The following is a 15859-nucleotide window of genomic DNA, read 5'->3' on the forward strand; positions in this document are numbered from 1 at the left end:
TGTGTGTCATATATATATATATATATATATATATATATATATATATGACACACACACACATACACATATATGCGTATGTATGTATATCCTTGCTGTCATTCCCAATTAGGACTACAAGTTCCATGAAAGCAGAAACTGTTTCATTTGTATCCTTGGTGCTTAACATAATGCCTAGCACATAGTAGGTGGTGAATGCTTGCTTGTTGATTGATTCTTTCTACATCATGGCAGGAGTTTTCTTGGTCTCTGCCCTCTAACAGATTGGCAAAGTTGACAAAAGATAGAAAAGATATATGATAAAGGATCTATAGGAAAATAACGCACTAATACTAGTGGTAGGATTGTGAGTTATATTTAAACAAAAAATGATCTTATCTATAACCTTTGAGCAAATGATTGCATTGAAAGTCAAAGACAAAGAAAAACCCTGTATTTGGCAAAATGTTAATTCTGTACCTTTCAACTGGGAACACAAATATTAGCACATACAAGTGTAATGGAATATTACTTTACTATAAGAAATTATAAATATTCAAAAAAACATGGAAAGATGTAAAGAAAAGTAAACAGAAGTAATGGGCTAGAAGTGCAGAATGAGATGAATATTTTCAGACCCAAACATTATGTTGATTTGTTTTGCTTGACTAGTCTAATCTGTATATGGGGGAGGAAGTGGTAAGATCTGAGAATATCTGCAGGAAGTAACAGTGGTTGAAAATGTTTTAAATGAAAAGAATCAATAAAACATTTTTCAAAAGTCAGAATGTATACCTGGGTTTTCAAACAATTCAGATTTAGATTATTAACCTCAAATATATCAGGCAGCTATTCTAGGCTTAGAATCCTATATTATTCAATGAAGAGAAAAAAATACAAAAATGTTGAGAGAAAAGACTCTCTTCATTTGCTTTTCATACTAGAAGACTATGAATGGCTCTCTAAGCATAAAAACAAATATGCCTTAAAGCAGTCTAAATAGCTGAATAAAAGTTTTTAGTGATTACTTATACACAGTTACATAGAAGATCACATGACAGGAAATGAAATATATGACTAAAAAAGAGTAGGTCAATCATATAGTGAAAGTCTTTATATCAGAATAGCCTGAGTACTGCACTAGTATCCACAAAATAGTAAAAGAACTGGAAGGTCTCCAGTAAATAGATCTACTTTAAGGGACTGAGGAAAATACAAATGAGAATCATTCAGAACAGGAAAATAGGTAGAGACTGCATGTACATCTAAGGAAAAGTAGCCACGCCAGGGACATCATTGATCCAGTTTAGTAAATATAATAGATGGTTTAGATGGTTAAGATGGTTAAGCAAGGAGGGCAACAGTAATGATAGCTTGAAGAATAGGGAGGGTGCTTAATACACATTTGAACAGCTGAACAAATTATCATCATACATACATATAAGTAGTATTACTGTATCAAGGCTCATAGAAAAGAATTAAATCATCAAATCAAAGACCTGAAAATTAATAAGCCTAATACAACAAAGTTAGAAAGTTTCCTATTTAATTTTTTTAAGTAGGACCAACACCCATTACTATAATACAACTTTTAACACATTAAGAAAATCACATTCTTAAGTCATTCCTCTAAGTGATCTGATCTACTTTTCCTCCAACATAATAATACTAATTCCTATTAAGGCTATAGGTAATAATAATTCTGTACAAATGAGGAACTGATTTCTGACAATTACAATAAGAGAATCTAATGATACTGTCACTGGGATCTAGTGCTTATTATTTCTGATATTTGCTGTTGATGATGTCCCAAAGTCATGCAAAATCTGAAGTGAGGCTGAATATAGTAACTGTACTTTTTATTAGCATTCAAATGTGTGAACCTCCATATATTAAAATAAACACACTATTGCACAATCTGGAAGTGTAATAAGGTACAATCATTTATTTCTGAGAAAATGCTCTTGAATGTAGAGAAAACTGTAGAGACACATATGCAAAGATAAATGTACAAATAATAGCACTTAGCGCACAGTGCCTGGCACATGGCAGATTATAATGCATTCCCTAAAATATAGTAACAAGACACAATCATTCACATTTAAAACTGACTTTGAAAGACTACAGTCTTTCTTGATTTAATAAAAATAATAAATTCTCTTTATCCTTCTTCTGATGCCTTGACAAAAGGTTTTTTATGAAAAAAACAATGGTGCTGGAGTTAGATATAGGTTGAAATTCAGTTTCTTTGATGAACACAAACCATGAACAACGCATTTAAAATTAAGATCTAGCTTCCTATTTGTGAAATGAGAAGGTTACAGGACACAGCCACAGAGGTCCCTTATTCTCCTACATATCTATAGAACTAGAAAATTTCATATTGCTTTCTAAATTATCACCATCAATACAAATTGTAAAACCATACAATGCTAGTTGAAGAGATAAACCAATGTTGCTTACTTCCATTCCTTTTAGGTTAAGGTTCAGAGATGAAAGAAATAGACTCTGAATATCATGTTAAGTATTAATGAAATATTATTTATTTAAAAGGCTGTCACATTCTAATATATGACATAAGGAAAATTCTTTGCAATGTACATATAAAAAAAGATAAGAAATCATAAGAACACAGATTTAGAGTTAGAAGGGACCTCAGAAAAGATCCTGTCTTCAAAACTATTATTCTTTGTTTCCTGATTTTTGTGCTTTTAAGAGCAAAGTTACCAATTGTTACCAATAATATACCAAGCAAAGTTCTCAACTTTGCCCATTTTTTAATGTTAGTAAAACAGAAGACAAAGTTCTCAAGCATTTAAGCTATTATTTCCTGTGTTCAAAGCTGCTGAAATTAGAGCTATAAGAACTTTCATTTTGCCCATTCTATAAGTGATCATTGACAAATTCAGTCATAATTTCTTTGTCATTTAGTTGTGTCCAACTCTTCCTGACCACATTTGGGATTTTCTTGGCAAAGCTCCTAAAATGGTTTGCCATTTCCTTCTCCAGCTCTTTTACAGATGAAGAAACAAAGGGAAACAGAATTAAGGGACTTACCCAGGGTTTCACAGCTACTAAGTGTCTAATGCCAGATTTGAATTCTGGTATTCCTGATTCCAGACCTGGTACTTATGCACCTACACATCCATAAAAATTTGTACTCAGCCCCAAATAAAATTGTGACCAAATATTCTAATTTATTCAAAATAAGAGTGTAGAAAAATTAAATCAATAGCTATCAACTTACTTAGTTGTGGTTTCTTAACCTTTTGAATGCCACAGAAACCCTCTCAGAGTTTGGTGAAGCCTATGGATTCCTCAGAAAATGGTTTTAAATAATTTTTTAATATATAAATAAATTAATATATTAAATAAATTTAATAAATAAATAATATTTTAAATAATATAATAATTGAAGGAAATGCAAAATTTTTATTGGATATATAAACTTTTTTTTTCCTATCCATATTCATAAATTTCCCTAAAATCTAATACTTGAACTCCATGCTAAGAACCCTGGCATTAAACCTAATACTCTTTTTTTTCTCTAGGTTTTCAAGACCATTCTCACTTGGTTGTCCTACCCATATGTCCACTTCTTCTCAGTCTCCTTTGCTGAATCCTCATCCAAGTGACACCCTCTAACTTCAGGGGTTCTATAAGATTTTGAATTGGTCCTCTTCTCCTTTCCTTATATATTATTTCATTTGGTAATCTCATCACTTCCATGGATTTATTTACCATCTCTATGCTGATGATTTTAAAATCTACATATTCTGTTCTAACCCCTCTGCTAACCCCCAATCTCACACCTCCAAATAACTTTCAGATATCTCAAATTAAATGTCCAATAAATCTCTTAAACTCAAAATGTCCAAAACAGAACTCATTCCTTTTCCTGAAAGTATCTCCCCTCCTAAATTCCCTATTACTATAAAGGACAACGATGATTCTTCCAGTACCTCAGTCAAATCTTCACTATCTCTTATCTCCCCCACTATTTTCAATCTACTGCTAATATCTGTCAATTTCATTTTTGCAATCTCTCTTAAAATACCCCCTTCTCTCAGTGGTGGCACTGACCATCACCTTAATACAGGCCTTTACCCCTTGGTATTACACTTGGATTACACAGTAGCAAGCTATTAGGTCTGCCTGCCTCAAATCTCCTCTAATCCATCCTCCATTGGACTGCTAATGGGATTTCCTAAAGTACAGATCCAACCATGTCAGCCCCCAAAACAATAAAATCCAGTGGCTCCCCACTGCCTCCCAGAATCAAATAAAAAATGCTTAGCGTTCAAAGCTCAATCTAACTTAGTCCTACTCATCATCATCGCCTTTCCAGTCTTCTTATACTTTATTCCCATCACAAAGTCTCATACTGGTTTCCTCACTATTCCTCCGGCAGAACACTCCATCCCTTGACCCCAGACATTTTCTCTAAAGGTCTCTATCTAATTAGTTTCCCTGGTTCCCTTCATGTCTCAACTAAAATCACATCCTCTATTAAGAAGCATATTCCAACCCCTCCTTCTATTTTAATTACTTCCTATTTTTCCTGTATATAGGTTATTTATACCTATTTACTTACTTGTGAATACCTTCAGAGTAAGGACAATCTTTTGCCTCTTTTTGTATCCCCAGTGCTTAGTACAATGCCTGTGCCTGGCACAGAAAAGGGAATTAATAAATGCTTCCTGACTTACCAAAAAGAATTTACCATCTAGAAATCTTCCTTTATCTTCATTATATTCCAAGTTATTACTAAAATTAATGATCAACCAATAGGCAACAATCAGTTTATCTAAGGAAACATGAAGTTTCCAAGGTTCTCTTACCTTCCCAAAGTACTCTTATTAAACAGAATTACTCTCGATAAGCTGTCTGAAATTGCGTTTGGTGGTTCGTATGTAATATTGTGTTATCATACTGTTCTACCATAAACTGGCAAAATGATGTTGTTCAAATCTCCTCTTCCCCCCCCCCCCAAAAAAAAATCTACTATTGAAGAATAGAGTTCTTAGGATTTCAGCATGACCAGACTGTTCTTAAGAATTGAGCAGGGGGAAAAAGTTCCAGGGGCAAAGCCACGATGGCTGAATGAAGACAGGAATCAAGCCTCTAAACCAGGGGTCCACAAACTATAGCCCGCAGGCCAGATGCAGCCTGCTGAGGATGTTTATGTGGCCAGCCGGGTTATGGCAAAATCAGACCGGAAGTGATGTTCCACCTAAACTTGCATTAGCAATGCACACTTCCAGCACTGGGCTGAGGCAGGGAGACAGAGTGTGAGGCGATACCGAGGTGAGGTGAGTTCACAGGCCGGGGTGTGTGGGGTGGGGAAAGAAGAGAAATGCAGAAGATGGAGAACTGACAGCCTGTGGCCTTGTACAGTAACAGCAGCCACCACAAGACAGGCGCGGAGCATGTAGAGTGCATGCTGCACCATGTCACGGCGCTGCAGGGGGAATTCACTGCAGCAGTGAAGGTCGGAAGCGGGAGCGTGAAGAGCGGGAGAGAGAATGCGGGAAACAGAGGCACCACAGCTCAGAGGCAGCTTGGAGGAAGTTGGGCATTGCAATCTGTATGTCTCTGTGTGGGCAAAGTTATTGCTGGTATATTGTTTTTGTAGCACTGTGTATATATATATATATATATATATATATATATATATATATATATACATATATATATATGTATTTTACTAATAGCAATTTGGAATCCCTAGGAAATAATGATGTCAAGAAAAAGAAAAATTGACTCGGAGTGTAAGATATTCAAAGAACAGTGGACTTATGATTACTTTTTCATGCAGTACAAGGAAAGAGCTGTATGTCTGATATGCCAGATACTATATTCTGTGTTCAAAGAATATAATTTGCATCGACACTATGAAACTCAACATAAAGATAAATATGATTGGTTGGAGAAATAAGAAAAGATAAAATATTAAAACTGAAAAATATGTAAACAACTCAGCAAAATACTTTTGTGAAGCAGAAGCAGCTAAATATTTCATCACTGTGAGCAAGTTTTCAAGTTGCCAAGCTAATAGCACGCACTGGCAGACCATTTGTGGAGGGAGAATTTGTTAAAGAATGCCTTCTTTCTGTTGCCAAAGACATGTGTCCAGAGAAGGACGATTTATTTAGTACAGTGAATCTTTCAGGAGCTAAAATTACACGGAGGATTGAAGAAATGGGAGACAATCTGCATCAGCATTTGCAAAACTCCATAAAAAAAAATTCATATTTTTCCTTGGCACTCGACGAAAGCAATGATGTTCGTGATTCTGCACAACTTCTAATTTTTATTACTGGGACGAATGATTATTTTGAAGTCATAGAAAAGCTTGCTGCACTGCAAAGCATCAAAGGAACAACTACAGGAGAGGATATCTATGAAAAGGTTTGCCAAACTATGAATGGTTTGGAGCTGGACTGGGCTAAACTAGCCAGCGTGACAACTGATGGTGCTCCTAGCATGGTAGGGTTTAAGAAAAGAGTAATTGCTCACATTAACCAAGAGATCGACAAACATAACCATTCTCATCCAAGAGCCATACATTGCCTCATCCACCAACAAGCACTGTGTAGTAAATCACTGAAGTGGGACTTTGTTATGAAAATTGTGGTATCTTGTGTTAACTTCATTAGAGCTAATGCACTAAATTACAGACAATTTCAGGAATTTCTGTCTGAGCTAAATGTTGAGTATGAAGATGTTCTATATCACACAGAAGTCCATTGGCTGAGTTAAGGAAGTTTTGAAACATTTCTACGGCTTACCTCCACAGATTACAACTTTTCTGTTTTCAAAAAACAAAGAAGTACCAGAGCTCAATGATGCAGAATGGAAATGGCACCTTGTCTTTCTGACAGATGTAACAGAGTTACTCAACAATTTCAATATGCAACTTCAAGGAAAGGGGAAGCTCATCTGTGATATGCAATCACATGTCAAAGCATTTGAAGTAAAATTAGGCCTCCTCATCAAACAAGTGAAGGAGGAAAACTTCTGCCATCTCCCCACAACTCAAAATCTGTTAGCGGAAAAACCGCTGATTGCAATCTGGATTTAAAGAGCGTCATCTCCATGAACAGGACATACAGCTTTTCCATAACCCATTTTCTATTGACAATAAAAATGTGGATACAATTTACCACATGGCTGAAGAATTGTGACTCTCTGAAAGACGCATTCAGGTCAAGCAGCCTTAATAATTTCTATGCATCTCTCCCCTCTGAGACATATCCTCATCTCAGGAACCATGCACTCAAAATGGCAACCATCTTTGGCAGCACTTATGTCTGTGAACAGACTTCTCCTAGATTGAAACATTTGAAATCTCCAACTAGATCAAGACTAACGGATGCACACTTGCATCACTTGTTACGACTAGCAGTGGCAAATATGGAACCAGACATTGACCATCTCATTAGCCAAAAGCAGGCCCATAGTTCCCATTGAAATACTGGTAAGTTTGTTGATATTACTTTACTTCATTTTAAATACTGTATTTGTTCCCATTTTGTTTCTTCACTTCAAAATAAGATATATGCAGCTTGCATAGAAATTTGTTCATAGTTTTTGTTTTTAACTGTAGTCTGGCCCTCCAACAGTCTGAGGGACAGTGAACTGGCCCCCTATTTAAAAAGTTTGAGGACCTCTGATCTAAACAGTTTGAAGGAATAAAACCACTCTTCAGTTCAAAACAGATTAGAAGGACTTCAAGAAAGGTCAATCTCACAGAGGTGAAAGCAGAGCTCAGTCCAGCTCAGATGGTGTCTGGGAAAGCCAGTGAGATGGTCCTAATCCCACAGATCAGTAACTGAGACCCTCAGTCCTGGCTTAGTAATAGCTTCAACCGAGTCGGGCAGCCTCCAGTCCCAGTTCAGATAGCAAATTGCCAGCCTGGTAAACTAGGCTGCTTGTTGCCTAGAGAAAGCAGATAGAGCTACCCAGTGATATGAGTGAGACACCAAACACAAGGGGCCCTTGTACTCAAAGCCAAGGCTCAGAGCGGCACAAGAAGCTTGGGTATACCTAGGATCAGGGTCAACCAAAATAGTCACAAAATGAGAAAAAAGGAGAAAATAAGCAAGAAACAGAAAAGAACCTTAATCACAGAAAGCTACTAAGGTGACAAGGAAGACCAAAAACACCAAGTCAAAAGAGGACAAAATGCCCACATGGGAAATCTCAAAGGATGACATGAATTGATCTAGAGCCCAAAGAAGCTTCTTGGAAGCTCTCATAAAAGATCTCAAAAGGCAAATAAAGAGATAGTAGAAAAATTGGGAAAAGAAACAAGAGGGAGGCAAAAGTCAAACAGTTTGGAAAAAGAAGGACAAAAACTGAAGAAAACAATTCCTTAAAAACACAATTGACTAAATGCCAAAAAAAAAAAAAAAAAAATACAATGAAGAAAACAACACCTTGAAAAGAATTGAGCAGGGGAAACAATACAATGTAGCCCTAATTCTTCTCACAAGGATCTCTTCTACATTCAATGGGTCCCTAAAATCCATTTCTCTATTCAAATTTCAGTATTGTCACCATATTCCTCTATTCATTTTTCTAGTCTAATGATGATCAAAACCCTTTCTAATCCCCAAAAGCAAAATAAGGTCTTCAGGGTAATGTTTAATTTTTAGGCCTGTCAGATTCTACATTGTCCTTGGTCAGATATAAAGGTAATGAGAGCATGTTATATGTCTGCTTCAGATTAAATAAATTACCATAGAAGCCAGGATTCTTCCCAATCTTGTCAGTTCAGCAGGTATGATTAGTTTTATCCCCAAAGAGGTTTTTCTACATTTCTCTAACCAACTGAAAGAATTTCATTGCTATTGAGAAATATTTTTATCCAAACTGTTTAACTACAGAGTTTCTGTGAACTCACATTTAGATATATTAACAGTCTTCTTTTTAAGCAGGAAATATATTCTTTCCAGGAATCAGTAGTGATGGTTTTTGGTTCAGACCTGTGATTTCATCTATGTAGGGAATTCCCAAGTATAGAAACTCCTCCCAATGATGTAGCAAAGCCACTAATCTGTAACTTTAGAATCTTAAGAGTTGTGCCTGAGGCTCTGAGAAGTGGTGACTTCCTAACACAGCCAAGATGTGTCAGAGGCAAAATCTGAACCCAGATCTTATGAATTCTAGGATGCCATGAAGTATTTAAAGGGTCACTGCTTCTCTAGCAGTCCCATGGGCCTTCCCAATCAGATTTTCAAAATCACCAATTAGATACTTTAGAATTTTAATCCCCACCACCATTTCACTTTCTTTTAAAAAATATTAAAAGCCTAAGATGTTTTAGGTCATGTTTGAGCTTTTTGGTCATCAAAAGCCCAATTTTTCTATACAAGCTTCCAGCATACAAAACTGTACCCAAAAAAAAAAAAAAACCAAATCATTCTTTAAAAAAATACAGAACCAAATGTGGAGTAACAAATTAGCAAGGAAAACTGCTGACTTTCTTTTAAATGACTAGCATGTGTAATATTATCCAAAGTCTTTATCTTTTTATTTATGAAAGTATGCTTGATTGATATATTCTTTAGAAGGTAGATTGTGATATACTTCAATATAGTGGGAGCTAGATTCTATCAAATTAGAAAACAATGACTGCTCATAAACAATAAGACAGAGAGGAAGGGAAGATAAACTGAAAATACTTATATACCAAAGCAAAACTGTGAGGTGCTTAAAAATTAATAGAATCCTCAAAAATATTCTTTGTACAATATACCAATTATTGGTATCTTTCTAAGAAATATACTTTCTAAGAAAGGCAGGGTGGGGCAGAAACAGGGAAGGGTAGGAAGTAGATTGTAATTATATCCATCTTTAATAATGTAATACCATGAATTTTAATGCTTATTAGAGTGACTAAAATTTTCTTATTTTAAAAAATTATCCTTCCCCATGACCTTTTCATATAGCATCAGCTTCTTCTATAGGATTATCCACTTCCGATAGCAAAATCTACAAAAAACTCTAGTTAATGGTATACATAATAAATCCATCATAATGCCCAAAGAATCAAAAGTTTGCACAGAATGAAAAAAGGGGAACCCAGAGAATTGGAACAGTTAATTTTTCCACTTGCAAATTCAATGTACCTCTTCCTAGAGTATCACCTATTCTCCCAATGTTCATTAGTGATTTTATGAAAAAAACAAAAACTACTTCTTAAAAAGGGCAGAAAGGAGAGAAATCAACAACTAATCATATAACTAGCCAACTACAGGCTTATTGCAATAGTATACCTAACTATTCCAAAATTTGTCATAATGATTTAATTTGGTAATCCTATTTTTTCATTTAAAACATTTTAATAGGTAACATTCAAGTTGAGAAAATTATATACACATAAATGCATATGAGAAAACTTACCTTTCAGCAGAGGCAGAGGTGTTAACTCAATAGGCTTGCCCTGAGATCTGAACTGTGAGGAGCTTTGCGACCTCTTCTGTCTGGCTTTCCTGACGGACTTCCGAGAAAATCCGTCTACTTTATCCACTGATGGAGGAGTGGTTGGTGCTGAGGACATATCCCTACTGAAGAGAAAGTAGTAGTATAAATATATTCCCAAAGTAAATGCAAAAAAGGTGCTAGGCACAGGTTAAATATTAAAACTCACATAAAAGAGGCCTATAAAATGAGAAGTAAACTGGTAGTATGCTAGGAAGAAAGCATGTTTGGTCAATTAATCTGCTATGCTGTTTTTTCCTAGATATACAATTTCTAGATTCTAAGATGCATAAGAAACATCCTATAATAGTTAAAACCATCAAATCACATTTATACATTAAAACTAGAAAGTCTTAATACATTTTCCCCAAATATTTAAAGTTATGAACGACATCTATAGTTTTTTTCACTCTCAGCAACCATATCATTACCTTGCCAAGAAGTGAACCAAAAATGTTGCAATTACCTAGAAATTACTTTTAACATGTTATCAAAGATAAAATGTCCTACAATGCAAATGATGACAGGTTCAATTACTTTGCAAAGAACATATAAAAGGGTATGATTAAGATTATTTCCAAGTTGCAGTTTCTTTTTTAATGAATCCATCTTATATTATTAAAGTTAAACATAAAAAGCTATGATAAAATCATGCAGTAAATACAGCTGAACTCAAAATAAAATCCACAGCCTTTTCAGACAATCAAACTGAATTCCCCTAATATTTAAGCAATGAAGTTAGTTCATCACCATCTAATATCAATTCTCATGCCTTCAAACTGACTTTTTCTCCAAAACTGAAGCTTTTGGTTCTTCACACTCTTAAATCAATTTAAAAGGATGTATCCTAAACCCAACAAGCCTTGTTTCTATTCAGCACCTGAAACAGATGCCACCATATCCATGGCCCCAATGCAAGATTAATGGTAGAGCAGGATAGAAATACCACATATGGAGAAAAGCCGAAATACAATAACTGATCTGCTGTTCCAATAGATTACAAAAAGTGTTACCTACATTCTACATTTTAAAAACAAATGCACCCATATATAGTATTGAGGTTTGGGGGGGGGGGGGGTTAATGTTTTATTTCCTTCAAAAAGCTTTTTTCAGTTAATCATAATTCTCAAACTTTCTTTAAAAAAAAAAATCTATCCACGTGATTTTAAATATAAACATAGGAGCTAAAATGGAATTGCGTGCCATTAAGAGGTACATTTCACAAAACATCACTTAAATTTCAGGACACATTGTTTTTGCTCTGAATTTAGGACCAACCTCTGTACCCTGGTTTATGAATTATTTAGCTCTAAGTGTAACTCAGCAAGACTTCCCTAAATCCTTCGCTTCCCTCACTACTTTCACCTCCCCTTTCCACTCTCCCTCCCACATTTCTAACTTTGAATTCTCTGGTACATGACAAATACCAAGATAGAGTTTATAAAAACAGAGAATTCCAATGACTTGATTCTTATGTCCACAGTGGAAAATGAATGTTAGGAATGCCAATCCCAAGGGGCTACCTAATTAATATCTATCAATAGGTTTGTATGCAAAAGTAATGAATTAACAGGTTCACTAAATCTGAGTTCAAGGAGCTTTTTATTTTCTCCGGGACAGCAGGGATTGGATATTTTTCAGGGAGCTTCAACCCAAAAAGGTGGAGAGAAGGGAGAAAGGGAGAGAGAGATGGAGAAAAGTTAGAAAGGAATGAGGAAGAAGGGAAAAAAGAGATGAGGAAGAGGAAAGGAGGGAGAGAAAGATGGAGAAGGGGAAAGGAAAAGAAATGGGGAAAAGGAAAGGAGAAAGAAAGAGGGGTATATGGAAGGGAGAAGAGATGAAGGGGACGGAAAGGAAGAATTGGAGGAAGAGAGGGAAAGGGAAGGAATGATGAAGAGATTGATGAGAAGATGAGATGTAGAAAAGGAATGAGAGGAAGAGAGGGGGAAGGGGAAGATGAGGTGGAGACAGGAGATGAGGAGAGGGATGGAGGAGAAAGGAAGAGATGAGGAAGGGAAAACAGATAAGGATGGACGAAAAAAGAAGAGAAGAAATAGGGGAGTCTGTCAAAGGGGGTGCCACCCACTCCTATCCCTTCCCCGCCCCCCAGCTCTAAAGAGAAGCCGCTGCTCAAGCCCCTTCACCAAACCAACTCTGGCCGCGGCTGGTGAAGGGGGAGGCGTGGGGGGGGAATTTGACCCTGATCCCGGAAGGGAAGAGAAAGGGAAAGGAGTAGAGGTGTGTTAATGAAAAGAGCCGGGACCGTTTCCAGGTAAATTTGTGGAGCGCGCTCGGGTCGGGCCTTGCCCCGGGCCGGGGCCGAGCTGCAGGCAGGTTTCTTCCCCCGGAAGGCGGGCTGGAGGAGCCCGGCCACGGGGAGGTCCCGGCCAGGCAGCATGGGGGTGAAGTTACCTTGAAGCTCCTGGGAGAGAATCCGGAGATGATAGGTGGTTCCTGGGTAAGGGAGCGGGGCCGCGGGGAGTGGAGGGAGGCCGGCGGCGGCGGCTCAGGGAGCGGCGGCGGCGGCGTGCGGCTGCGGGGAGGCCAGGGGACAGTAGGGAGTCCCTGGCTACGGCAGTCCCGTGCGGTGTCTCTTCCGCTCGTTTCGGTGGCTGCAGCGGCGGGAGGCGGCGGCGGAGCCTCTAGGCCTCACAGCGGTACCCAAGGGCTCCGGCTCCGGCAGCGGCGGCGGCACCTTCACGATCCTCCCCCGCGGGCCCGTCCCATCAAATCGGCATCTACCCCGCTGCGGCCCCGGCAGTTCCTCACTCACATTCCCGGCGGGCGGCGCCTTTGCTCGTTGCCCTGGACCCGGCGGCGGCGGCGGCGGCGGCGGCGGCGACGTGGGGAGGGGGGGAAAGGGAAGGGAGGGAAGCTGGATCCGCAGCAGAAGCAAGAGGGAGGAGGAAGGAAGAGGAGGAGGAGCCGCAGACGCTGGAGCCGCAGCTGCCGGAGCCGCCGATCGGTACCCGCGGTAGATTTCAGTCAATGCCCCCTTTCTCTCTCCTATTGTCAATATCACCGAGCCGCTGAGTCCATGGCACACGCGCAACCGAACATGCTGGCGACCAGCACCCGCCCCCCGCAGCTGCCCACTGGAGCCTTTAAAAGGGAAGTGTCGCCCTATTGGTCCGCGTGCGCTTTCACTCCTACTCCAGCATGTTAGGCTGAGAGCTGGTCAGGGATTGGCGGTGGGGGGGCGGGGAGACTGCAAGGGTGGGAAGAAAAAAGGTTGCTGATTGGGCTGTCGAGTGATGTTACCCGGATGCAACGGCGATCTCCGGCCCTGTAGTTGCTGTTTCCGGCACTGGGCTGGACTCAGTTGTTCCACTTGCTATTAATCCGGAGGAAGGTTCAAGACCGTTTAGGATGCACTTGGCTGGACTGGAGGATGTGCCAGGAGACCGGGTGGTTCGGAGCCCGCTGCTAGTGGAACGGAGGAAGCGGCGGCCTCTGGTGAGGGAACCCCAATGGGAAATAGATGGAAGCAATGAGGAACCTTCCTCTCTTCCCACCGCTAGAGCTAATCTTGGCCCCCGCCTTCCTAAGAGGGCCATCTTTCTGGGGCAGGTTTCTTTGGTGACCGTAAAATCGCAAGGGAAGCCTCCCGGCAGAACGCCTGCAGCCCCCTTCTTTCTCAGCCAGGTTGGTTCTGGTGTGGTCTAAACCTAAGATTTCTCTTTCTCGATGGCTAAGCTCCCCTTCTTCACTGCCCTGCACTGGGGACCTGAGCCCAGGGGTTCTAACCAGGGATGCTCCGATTTCCCCTCGTCCTTTTGTACTATTATTATTTGTACTGCCCTTCCTTTCCCAAATGAATAATCCTGCATTTTGCCTTTAGGAAGGCACTCACGCTGAAGAAACTTTTATTCTAGTTCACGTAGACGTAGGACCAGTAAGTTGGAAATGGAAAGAACCATCCATCTCAGTCTCTCCTTTGGCAGATAAAACTTGTCCGAGGTCACTTAGAGGTGATAAGCGGCAAAACCAGCATTCAGCCTAGTCCCTCTGACTCCAAATATGGCCTTCTTTCTTAGTAACCCACGGTGGTTGGACATTATGTTTAACACGTTGCCAAGGAAAGGGGGAAAATGGTATAATGCAATGCCCATTAGTAGCCAGTGGTCAGAAGACCTCTGTTCTTCTCCTATGTTGGAAACTTTTTATGCGGTTACTCCTTTTTTTTCCCTTATCTGCATAGTGAAAGTAGTAGTATCTGACCTTGCCATTTCACAGATTTACAGGGCTCAAGTAAAATAAGATGTGTGAAAGTGTGTAAAGTTCAGTATAAAAATTTAATGGCTTCCACCAAGAATTCGCCACTCTATTCTTACCTCTGCTATTTAGAATCCCTGAGTCCATTTAAAATTTTAACTCAGGTCCTTTCATGATCAATTGATGACATCATCCCCTCCCCAAAAATTAAGTTTTGTTTAATTTGTATATAGTTTGTATGTACTTTTCTGTGTACATGATCTATCCTCCCTCTCATCTCCCAGTAAGTTCCTTGCAGACAGGGAGTGTTTTCATTTAATTTTTCTTTACATCTCTAGTGTCTGCTTAGCATAATACCTAGCACATAGTAGGTATTTAATAAATGCTTCTTGAGTTATCAACAAAAAATATTTGTTGAGGATCTATACTAAGTACTATGGATACCAAGTTAAAAGAAGTCTGCTTTTAAGAATTTTATGTTCTTCAGATGAAAAATACCAATATTATTTTTTTTTTAAAGCCTACAGCACCCGGTATTCCCAGGCGGTCTCCCATCCAAGTACTAATCACTGCCCGACCCTGCTTAGCTTCCGAGATCAGAGGAGATCGGGTGCAGTCAGGGTGGTATGGCCGTAGACAAATACCAATATTATTATAAAATACTTCTCTATAAGAAGTTTATAGTCTTAAAATAGGCAACATAATATAGGTGAAAATATGAAAGAAAATGAAAATTTACATATACCTTCAACAAAATTAAATTCTGATCCACTATTTCAATTCAATCTAAATAGGAATGGTTCCATTAACACACAAATATATGTTCATGAAGAGTAAAATGCAAATAATATATTAACACAATTAGAATTGTTAGAGAGTATTATAATAAGAATTACTTATTTTTAGCAATACTCTGCTGATCTTTAAAGGTTAAATAACAGTGATCTTAACTAAGGGCTATCTATTTTTCAATACTTGACATATCAATTTAGTATTTATTGAGTTCATAAACTAGAAAAACAAAAGTGGATGAAAATGATGAAACTATAGCAGGTAGCTAGCTGGAGAGTCCATTAATAGAGACCACTTAGATGGATAGATGGATATTGCAGAAATTAAATGAACTAATTCAGTATTGTCTAGAGTAGAGATTAGATAAAGGGAAAAATATAGAAAATTC

At 38.5% G+C, this 15859-nt stretch overlaps 1 protein-coding gene and 1 non-coding gene across 3 annotated transcripts in view; both read right to left on the reverse strand.

Annotated features, from left to right (window-relative positions):
• The window catches only part of PPP2R5E (protein phosphatase 2 regulatory subunit B'epsilon), a 158576-nt gene extending 145490 nt beyond the window's left edge, over positions 1-13086 (reverse strand). The window contains exons 1-2 of one of the 2 annotated variants that reach the window (XM_031952698.1): positions 12877-13086; positions 10387-10550 (exon numbers count right to left, since the gene is read on the reverse strand). In XM_031952698.1, the coding sequence (XP_031808558.1) occupies positions 10387-10543 (157 nt within the window). In that variant the 5' untranslated portion in view covers positions 10544-10550; positions 12877-13086. The remainder of the gene's footprint in view (positions 1-10386; positions 10551-12876) is intronic. The other variant, XM_031952691.1, reaches the window with a different exon arrangement.
• Positions 13087-15197: 2111 nt separating this feature from the next.
• LOC111718850 lies at positions 15198-15317 on the reverse strand. The gene has a single exon (XR_002769263.1). It is a non-coding gene; the product is annotated as a 5S ribosomal RNA (ribosomal RNA).
• Positions 15318-15859: the final 542 nt, after the last annotated feature.

The sequence above is a fragment of the Sarcophilus harrisii genome, chromosome 2 (assembly GCF_902635505.1).
Source record: "Sarcophilus harrisii chromosome 2, mSarHar1.11, whole genome shotgun sequence".
In the NCBI taxonomy this organism is placed as follows: domain Eukaryota; kingdom Metazoa; phylum Chordata; class Mammalia; order Dasyuromorphia; family Dasyuridae; genus Sarcophilus; species Sarcophilus harrisii.